This window comes from Silurus aristotelis (genome assembly GCF_946808225.1).
Source record: "Silurus aristotelis genome assembly, chromosome: 29".
Taxonomy (NCBI): Eukaryota; Metazoa; Chordata; class Actinopteri; order Siluriformes; family Siluridae; genus Silurus; species Silurus aristotelis.
The window spans coordinates 11,904,315-11,914,314 of record NC_139602.1 but is presented as its reverse complement, the minus strand read 5'-3'; the positions used below and the strand labels follow the sequence as shown (position 1 = coordinate 11,914,314).

The 10,000-nt window shown below is 37.1% G+C and overlaps 2 protein-coding genes across 5 annotated transcripts in view; one reads left to right on the top strand and one right to left on the bottom strand.

Annotated features, from left to right (window-relative positions):
- The window catches only part of dtx3lb.2 (deltex E3 ubiquitin ligase 3L b, tandem duplicate 2), a 10,016-nt gene extending 3,787 nt beyond the window's left edge, over positions 1-6,229 (top strand). For 2 of the 4 annotated variants that reach the window (XM_083535526.1, XM_083535525.1), the window contains 8 exons: positions 1-29; positions 200-289; positions 462-503; positions 1,644-1,872; positions 2,001-2,122; positions 2,654-4,084; positions 4,369-4,586; positions 4,674-5,083. The exon at positions 1-29 is cut by the window's left edge and continues 22 nt beyond it. In XM_083535526.1, the coding sequence (XP_083391652.1) occupies positions 1-29; positions 200-289; positions 462-503; positions 1,644-1,872; positions 2,001-2,122; positions 2,654-4,084; positions 4,369-4,586; positions 4,674-4,743 (2,231 nt within the window). In that variant the 3' untranslated portion in view covers positions 4,744-5,083. Of the gene's footprint in view, positions 30-199; positions 290-461; positions 504-1,643; positions 1,873-1,988; positions 2,123-2,653; positions 4,085-4,368; positions 4,615-4,673; positions 5,084-5,124 lie in introns of those variants that run through there. The other 2 variants (XM_083535527.1, XM_083535524.1) reach the window with 2 other exon arrangements.
- A 1,187-nt stretch (positions 6,230-7,416) lies between these two features.
- LOC310722966 (low-density lipoprotein receptor-related protein 1-like) overlaps positions 7,417-10,000 on the bottom strand; it is a 109,695-nt gene continuing 107,111 nt past the window's right edge. Inside the window, exons 76-77 of the mRNA XM_083535818.1 lie at positions 9,283-9,427; positions 7,417-8,673 (exon numbers count right to left, since the gene is read on the bottom strand). Coding sequence (XP_083391944.1) covers positions 8,533-8,673; positions 9,283-9,427 — 286 coding nt within the window. The 3' untranslated portion in view covers positions 7,417-8,532. The remainder of the gene's footprint in view (positions 8,674-9,282; positions 9,428-10,000) is intronic.

The following is a 10,000-nucleotide window of genomic DNA, read 5'->3' as shown; positions in this document are numbered from 1 at the left end:
AGACAGATTCTGCTTCAGACACTTCTAAGGTAAATATCAGATTCTTTTATTTTTACATTCTCAGCTTTAACACTGAATTTTTCCTATAAGAATTGACTGTTTTTATGTATCACTAAAAAACAATGGAGGTGAATTCAGAAACATCTCCAGTTAAAATCACTCTGAATTCAGTGGTAAATTTCATTGTTTTTATTCACAGGTGAACTCGCTAAAAGTTACGGGTTCTTTAGATGAGGAACAGCAGAAAAAAATTACAAATGAAGCAGATGTTGCAGACCAACAGAAGAAAGTATGTTCATATTAAATAATATAAAATAAATAGGAAACAAGGAAGTAACAATAATAAGAAAACTGTAATATTTGTACTGCAGTAAAATACAGCAAATTAATAAAATAAATCTTTATAAATTGTGATGTTTCCAGATTGTGCATTGTGTGTTGTGTGTTATATTTATTTGCAGGGCCAAAAGAGATCTGCTTCTGCTTCTGCTGCTTCTTCACAGGTAACACAAGGTTTTTTATTTCACTAAAGTTCTGATACATCACACAAGAGACAGTGTGTGTGAAGTAACTGGTCCAGTTTTACTGCTGATTAGCAAACAGTTTTGTTGTTGGCTTCATATTCCAGTGTTGCTGATAATTTGATTTATCGATCATGTTTTTGTCCTGCCTTTTACTTTGTTTACTAATTAATCAACATTTGCCTGTTGTGTTTATGCCTTTGGATAAATATTTGGATTGTTTACCTGGGGGGGACGATGGAAACAAGGACAGAGGCAGAACAGACAATGGGAACAAAGCAAATAGGCTTTCCATAGCCGAGCAAGGGGGCGGAGCAATGTCCTCAGCTGAACATGTAGGCAGAATAACATCCTCAGTGAAGTGGGAAGGTTTAGAGGTGGCCTCAGCAAGGCAGGGAGGCAGCCATTTATGCAGGTCTTGTAAAGCAGACCAGATGTTTATCATCAACAATTCCTACTTGAGAAGAAGTGCCTTGTAGCACTGCAGCAACATCTGGTACGCTACAGTGTCCAGGAACTCCCAAGGTTTAAGTGTCTCTGCAGGGTTCATGGTTTGCCTGCGTGTTCTGTCAGTGTCAGTGCGTGAACCAGGGTAAAAAGTGCAAAGGCTTGAAAATTCAATTCTGCAATTAAAAATCCCCCAAACAAAAACAAAAAGAGAAAACAGCTAAATTCGATTTCTTGGCTCATGAGCTATTGGAACATTGCTGGGCAATGAACAACCCAAGAATAAGCATTATGAACTGGTGTAACCCAAATGGAGTTTAAATGGCTGTTTTTGTCCCCCAAAATATAGAGTCATTGTATTTGTTTATTCTCACATATTTACATTTACGGCATTTAGCAGATGCCCTGATCCAGAGCGACGTACAAACATGCTTTGAAGTCTCTATCAGTGAATAACACAACACTGGTTCTTTGGTTACATCTAATGATACATCTGATCTGTTGATGATATTGCAGGCTGTTGAAAAAAAAAAGTTCTGAGAGGTTTAACAGCACAGTGTTCCTGCTAATAACTTCTGCACGTATCGAATGGCATGCCTAGTGAAGGAGAACAAATGGATTACAGGAATTTTGTGAATACTCAACATCTATTCCTGTTTTTTTGTTAAACATTAGGGTCCTCCAACAAATACTGATGAGGTCAAACCCTCAGCACCTTTGGATGTTGCATGGATTTTGGTGAAAGTGGACTGGGCAGAACCTCTACCTCAGAGATGGAACGTTCAACTGCAAAAAGCTCTTCAGACCTGGTGTAACTGTGAAACAAATAAGAAATGCAATATTGAAGTGTTTAAACCAATAGGTGATGGACGCACTGCAGAGGTGGGGATAACACCATCAACTGGTAAGAAACTGCAATCATGTATTTTGTTTGAATTCTTTTTAAGTTATGAGAAACAAATATAATCAGATTTGCCTTTCTGTTGATTTAATACTTCAAATGTATTTTCTTTCCTTCAGATTTTTTAACAGCTTTAAAGGGTATAAAAACTGCAAGTATAACATTGAAACAGAGTCAGAAATCCGCCACAGCACACTTTCAGCACATTCAGGGCCCTACAGCGGAGCCTATTAATGAAGCTTTCAGCCCGAAGGTAACTCTGCCTTCATACTTTCTGGTCTTAAACATTTGAACACATTTGATTTAGAATATTTTTTGACGATTGTATTAGATATTTAGATATTTGTTTATAATGTCAGTGAGTGTTTAATTGATGAGGAAATATAAGTATATAATGAATAATATATATATTGTAGTGGACTGTGTTCAGATTTCTCACAATAACGGTTTAATATTAAGCTGCTGGATCATAATGACTACTCCAAACATCATTTTGTCTATAAAGCTGTAATAGAAGTCAGAACTCATCTTATGTGATACAAATGATGAATTATTTGAATTATGAATGAATTCAGAATTATTATGAACACACAATCTCAGACTGCCATCATATTTATGGTCATGGCACATGGTGATGGAACTGTAGTGAAGCAGATGTAGTTTATTATATTGATAACACGTGAAGCCTAAACAATATCAGTCCACACAAACCATTTTCATACCTACAGTCCAAGAGGGTTATACATTATAATCTGACTTCTGTCATTTGTATTTCCATATTTAGGTGACTGTGACCCCCACTACTGCTTCTGACATAAATCAGCCTGAGCCCATGAAGATGATTGAAGCTTCTGATGCTCTTACTGTTCCTCCCTCTCAATACTTCTACCTGAGTCAAGTTTATAGAAAGGAGATGGAAAAAATTTGGAATGATTTTGGAGTTAAAATAAGTGCAGAAACACACATCTTAATCTCTGCTGAGAAACCCAGTGAGAAGAGTGAGAGTGATGTCAGAAACGCTGCTCAGGCTTTTATTTCTCTCTACCAGGATAAAGCTAATAATCTCAAATTTGTAAACATCCCTCAAACATGCATGGAGTCTGATGTTATGAAACATGTGCTGCAAAATATTCCAAAGGAGGAGCACAAGATCATGCTGAACATGTCAGCAAATACCAACCTGCTGATTGGACCAGAAGAAATGACATCAGTCGTTTCAAAGCGTTTACATTTGGAACCTGGAGTTAAAGAAGAAACATCATTTAGCAACAGCAAGTCAGACAAGATGGGGATTGACATGAATCCATCAGGAAGTTCTTCAAAGCAGAATTTTCACACCTTGGACATGGAGATCACAGACACTCGAGCTGCAATTGAGATGGATGAAGCACACCAGAAACTGTTAGCAGGTACATTTAATAAAGAGATTTCTGAGTTTGAAAAAAAATATGGAGTCCAGTTTCATTATCAACCTGGTCAAGGCTCGATTAAGGTTTCAGCTCGGTCCAGAGGGATTCACCAGGTCAATCTTGAAGCTCACGCCCTCAGAGCCTTAACTCATCTCTACCAAAAGGTCGTCACCTCAGCAGTCACCTGTGATCTTAAAGATGGTGCCTACAATGAGAAAATGTCCCAAGCATTTGAGAAAATTTGCTCTGAACACAACTGTATTGGAAGAACAGAAATAAACGGAAGCTGGAAACTTTTAGGACTTCCAAAGAATCTCATTCCTGCGATAGTGAACATCGAGAAATTAGTTGGACATCCTGTGCCTGATGAGAAGACAAAGAAGTCGCTCAGATATCCGTGGAATTTCCGACAGGCAAATGGATCACAGAGGGGACAAGTGGGGATGGATGTGATGAGAGGGGCTCATGGAACCGACCTGAGAGGTGGAACAGAGCGTCAGGATTCCAACAAAGAGTTCCGAGAGAAAGTGAAAGAAAAAGAAGAGGATAATTGTCCAATTTGCCTGGATACATTTACTGAAAAGTCAAAACTGATCTGTGGTCATGAGTTCTGTAAAGAGTGTCTGAGACTGTCAATAAAGAGCAGTGGAGAAATCTGTCCTCTGTGTAAGAAAATCTTTGGCATCTTAATAGGAAACCAACCTGAAGGAACGATGGCTGTCTTAAAAGGATCCTTTTCCCTCCCTGGCTTTCCTCAATGTCACACCATTCAAATTGATTACTCCATACCAGGTGGCATTCAGACAGTAAGAGAACTTTCTACTTTCTGTCTTAGTTACATCAAATGAGTGTTTTACATAATACTGTTTTCTTGGTCAAATGTTCCAAGTAACTGTCTTGTTAATGAGCATGAACGACTAAAAACTGGCAGTAATAGTCATTAAACAGGAATGTTATTAATTGGAAAAGAGAAAGTCCTATAATTACTATATACTGTAGCAGGTGATATTTGTGTTATACAGTTTATTGTGTCATTTTGTTCAATTCAGGACTCATCTCTAATCTCATTTTGTAAATTTTTATTATTCAGGAGGAGCATCCAAACCCTGGGAAATCTTTCTCTGGGACTCGGCGCACTGCGTTTTTACCAGACAACAGTGAAGGAAATCATGTGCTGAATCTATTGAGAAGGGCTTTTGATCAGAGACTCATCTTTACTGTTGGATTCTCCAGAACAACTGGAGCAGAAGATATGGTTATCTGGAACGATATTCATCACAAGACTAGTATGCATGGTGGGCCGCAAAGGTAAACAGATCTTATATGCAAAATCAAAGTCTTTAAAAGGGCAAGATATTTTAATATTAATGTAAAAACAACGTTTTCTTTTCACAGTTATGGTTATCCAGACCCTGACTACTTAAGAAGGGTGAAGGAAGAGCTGAAAGCCAAAGGCATCGTGTAGAGCTGAATAACAAACTAAAATGCTGAATTTTGAATTTATAGCTTATCTTTAGTAAAATAGTATTTGCAATAAAAACTAGCCAAAGAACTTGACCAAGCCTTGTGTTGCTGACACAAAGAAATCTACATGAAAAAGCTCAAATGAAAGTGATGAATAATGGAGTGTAAAATGTTTATGCAGATTTTAGGGTTTTTTTGTGTCTGCTATCTGCTTCACTATATGAAAGAAATGTTCATGCAGCTTTAGACTGTGCTTTTGTTGAATTTCTTTTTAGATTTTAGATGATATGATGGTGAATTTTCAAAACAAATGAAAATAAAAGAGTAGATATCATTCAACACGTACAATTCCGCATTAGATAATTCCCTCCTTTTACTACAGACTTCCCACTAAGCTCCAAGCCAAACTTCCTCTACTGTTTGAGCCCAAAATCAAGGTTCCACAAACCCTGCCGGTCAGTTCTTGCATTGTGTTTGATTGAATCACCAACTCCTTGAAGTTACTGTGCCTCATTCTATTGCATGGCCTGCTCACCACTATAGCTGAGCTCTTCTTGAGCCATAGGTTCCATACTTCAGTATTCCAGAGGACATCGTCAGGGGCCAAAGGGCTCCCTCATATCTCCCACAGCCCAACAGCCAGGTGGAACAAATTATACAAGGGATTAACTGGTTTCTACAACCTTGGTGTGGAGAACCTGGAGGATTGGATACAGTTTGTGGGCATGGGTTGGGTATGCCTGGAGCTCTAGAGCATCTGGGAAAAGAGGAGAAAAATCAGCCCGTAAATGCAGGATTAAGCTCGTCCCAGTGTTTTCCAGACCAGTGAAATATTATATAAGTAGCTTCAGTTATTGCTTTCAATTTCTAGAGCAGAGGCTCCAGCAAAACCACATTTCTACAAAATACTTTCAGTTTCATGTGAATGGATAATAAACAGCGAGGACACACTAAACAGAACTAACAACTGGCTTTCTGTAAGTACCTTCACCGACAGTTATGTTAAAATAATATAACCAGACAAACTTAATATGTAAGTAGACTACATGGAGATGAAGTAAAACCAGGAATCGAAATAAATCGAGATTCTTACTGTTTTAAACAGATCTAAAGTGCAGTATAATAAACAGTCACTTTTAAAGAGTTGACGTATCAAATACTTTCCTTCATTATTATTCAGTCATTGCGTTATAATAAATCTTCAGATTTTATTCAGTTATTAAAATGATTTCAGTGTTTCTGATTCTATATTTGAATTTTGAAGTGTAAAAAGAGAAAATGGCTTACCGAGGTTCCGACCCGGTATCGCTTCTGATTAAACATTCTATTTACCCTGAATGTCTATACTTATAGATGTGCTAAATATATTCTTCCTTTTCTTCTTCCTAATGTTATTATTATTGGGAGTAATAGTTATTGTTTATAGTAGAGATTTGTTTATGTGTAATATAACAATGTTGTATTTCTATTAAACATTCTTTTATCTACTTCATGTCTGGTAATGTTTTTGTCATTTCTACATTTTCTCTCCCTGAATTTAAAACATTAGTACACAATAGATAGCGAAAATATAAAACCCTCAGCACCTCGAGACACTGCAACGTTTTCGGAGACAGTGAACTGGACAATACCTCAGCAATTAGAAACTGAGCTGCAAATAGCTCTTCAAATCTGGTGTATCTGTGAAGCAAAACAGAAATGCAGTGTTGTAAAGTTTAAACCATTAGATGATGAGCGCACTGCAGAGGTGGAGATAACGCCATCAACTGGTGAGAAATTACATTTATTTATTTTAATTTTATTCCAAGTTTGCCATTTTGTAACAGCTTTATGGATATAAAATCTGCAAATGTAAGGTTCTGGAAGCTTGGTGAAACTGCCACAGTACACTTTCAGCACTGTCAAGAAACTGAAGTCTGTGGATGAAGTTTGCTGCCCAATGGCAAATCTGTGTACATACTTTTCTTAATATTGGCCAATTTGTCTGAAGAATTATGAAGTGAAAGCAATGAAAATAATAAAAGATACAATTTATAATACAAAACGTAATAAAACATTCTGTTTATTTGTATTGAGCTTTTAACAATGAACATTGTCTCAAATCAGCTTTACACTGATAATGTGCTGATCAAAATTGAATAAGTTCTTTATAAGTGTAACTTTATCCCTGATGAGCAAACCAGTGGCGACTGTGGTGAAGGAAAAACTCCCGAGATTATGCATATATATTATTATTTTAGTTACATAATATTATTATAACAGTATTTTAAATAAATCAATTTTACACTGAACTAGGTGGAATTATTTCCACGCTGTAGGTGTGAGGGAGTTTTATTAATCATCAAACCAATCATTTCATATCACTTCTCATCTCCATGGAAATATTTAGATTTAAATGATGAAATTAATGAATTTTTTCTTGTTACAGTAAAATATAAATACAAAAAAGTAACCAGGATCCAGAATTTTTGCTGTCAGCAAACTGATATCACGATACTAATTAAAAGACCGAATGTTTGTAGTAGATAAAAGGGGAGTGGTCTGGGGGTGTGGTCAGGGGGGCGGAGTCACATTTGGTGGCTTTATGCGTTCATTCTTAAAAACAGTAGCTGGTGAGGGAAGGAGGACTGGAGGACACACGACTGTTATGAGAAAAAATACAGCAACAACAATACAGATGTAAAATGTTTTATTTTTATAACAAATGTTATTTAGTGTGTAAAGACTCCAGCAAATACACGACTTCTGATTTCAGAGCCGGGTTTCTGTCGGGCCTTCATGCACTCTGGACTATAAAAGCTGTCATTTTTATTGTAAAAATACGACATGAACAATAAAATCAATACAGTGAAGTACAGTTAGTTGACGCCTGAAGGTGATTACGTTCCGGATTTTTGACAATTTTTAATAGTGAAAAGATTCTGGAATCTCGAACAGAAAACAAAAAATAGAGAGAGAGAGAGAGAGAGAGAGAAAAGAAAGGCAGGATTAACAGAATGATTTCTGACGATGTGATAAATCTTTACAGACGTGTCACGATGCACCTCCCAGGATCAGTACTGAGGATTTATGCATGAAGCTTCAACACCAAAGCAAAAAACAACGTTTCTAAGACGTATGTACCATGAAAGCATCGACATTTCTCACAATTCAGAACGTTTGAGTCAAATAAAGAGACAGGAAGGATGAGATTGATGTTTCTCTCTAACACACACACACACACACACACACACACACACACGTGTACACACACACACACACACACACACACTCACGAACTCAACGGCAATACTGAGACGGAACAATATTCTTTCTCTATACAATTTAATACAAAAATAAAATCAAAACTGTTCCAATTTTCCAGACTGCGTCTCTTTATTATTTGAAATCTTTTTCTTTTCCGCACAGAGGTAGTGGCTATTAGGGTAAAAAGGTGGAGACGAGAAAAAAACGTGTATAAAACTGTTGCTTTTCTCTTTCCGCTCGTTCTGATCTGAAGAATCGTGATGAAAAAGAGAAGAATAAAAATAGAACTGCGTCACGTACAAAAGTTGTCCTTCATATTGTACAGGTTCGTACACGGCGTTCACGCAGCGAACCGCTGATCCTCCTCCTTCTGTGTGTGTGTGTGGGGGGGTGTTCTTTCTTTCTTTCTTTCTTTCTTTCTTTGCGTAAAAAGGTAAAACCTGGTGCGTGTTTTTTTTTTTTAAAGATATGGACCATAAAATCATTAAAATCATCATCATCATCATCATCATCATCATCATGGTCGACGACATGGAAGACGAGTTTATGCTAATGCTCCCACTAGCGGTTCCTCGTCTCCTCGTGATAGCAGCTCCTTCTTTTCATCCGTACTCGCCAGAGAGCTGTGGCTGGTTTGGGCGCCCATGTACAGTGAGGAGTACACCGGGTTCGTGAAGTTAGTCGGCTAAAAAGAGGAAAAAAAAACACGTTGTGTTGAAAGAGATTGTGTTGTGTTGTGTCGCCAGAGTTGTGAAAAAGCTCAATTACAAAGCTGTTTCCCAGTGCTAGCGTTAAAAGAGCGCAGCGTTCCGTTAACACACACTAGCGTATATATGTTTGCATTTTGATCAATTCGGTGTGAATTAGTCTTTCATTCTTGAGCTTGATTCCTCTGATGATCACAAACGATTTCACTGAATTTGATGATTAAGGAATTTAAATAAATAAACAAATAAACATCAATCTCATATACAGAATGAGACCTGAATAACAGATGATTTTTTTATTTAATTATCTTGTGATTATTAGTGATTGGTGATTGATTTAATAGCAGGATAAATTCTACAATAAGTGAAATAGAAATGTTAAACTTGCCGCTTCCGTGTCCCGTGTGGAATCTTTAACTGGAGGACTTTTGGGAAAAGTCTGAGTAACATGTAAAATCAGTCTGCCATGTGTTCATTTATGTCTCTATTTATTCACTTATATGGTAAGTTATTTATTTAATTTCCACTGAAGATTTGTAAAAATGAAATGAAATATAACTGGTACGAATCTGATCGTGGAGTATCACCTTGTCTGGATCAAGTGTGAAATCAGAATCCAGAAGTTCTCCTACGTCGTCATCTTGTTCTCCATCGTAGATTTTATACGCCGGGTTTCCGATTTCCACGTTCATGGCTCCGTTAGTCATCCTCTGGTGCTGGAACCCTTTAGCGCTGTACGAAAAAAAGGTGACGGGGACTGATTTCAGGATAAACACCATGGGAAAATCTATAATCATACAAAACAATACAGCCACAACACAAGGGGGCGACACCCACAATCACCAGCACCCATGATCAGAGACACCCACAATCACATGCACTCAGTCATCTACACTGTACCCAAATTTCATTCACAATAAAACATAGAAAACATAGTGAATGTGTAAACTGAGGAGATTTTACCATTTCAAGGAAAAAATAGTCATTTTGAATTTGATGCTGCAAAAGTTGTGACGGAGCAAAACATTTCTGGAAAAAAGTAAATGTTATTCAAATGTAAATTTTTTAATTTTTAGTAAGTAATGAGGTTAATGGGCAGCAGGTCAGTGAGATGTTGAGTATAAATAGTGTCAATTAGAAAACCAGTGTCTTTCAGCAGTAAAGAGGGGCGGAGCTTCACCAATCTATAAAAGACTGTCTACAAACTGTAGAAGAATTTCAGAATAAAGTTCCTCAATGTCGACTGCAAAACAGTTCAATCATTCACAGAACATATCAAATGTTTCTGAGAATCTGGAGAAATCT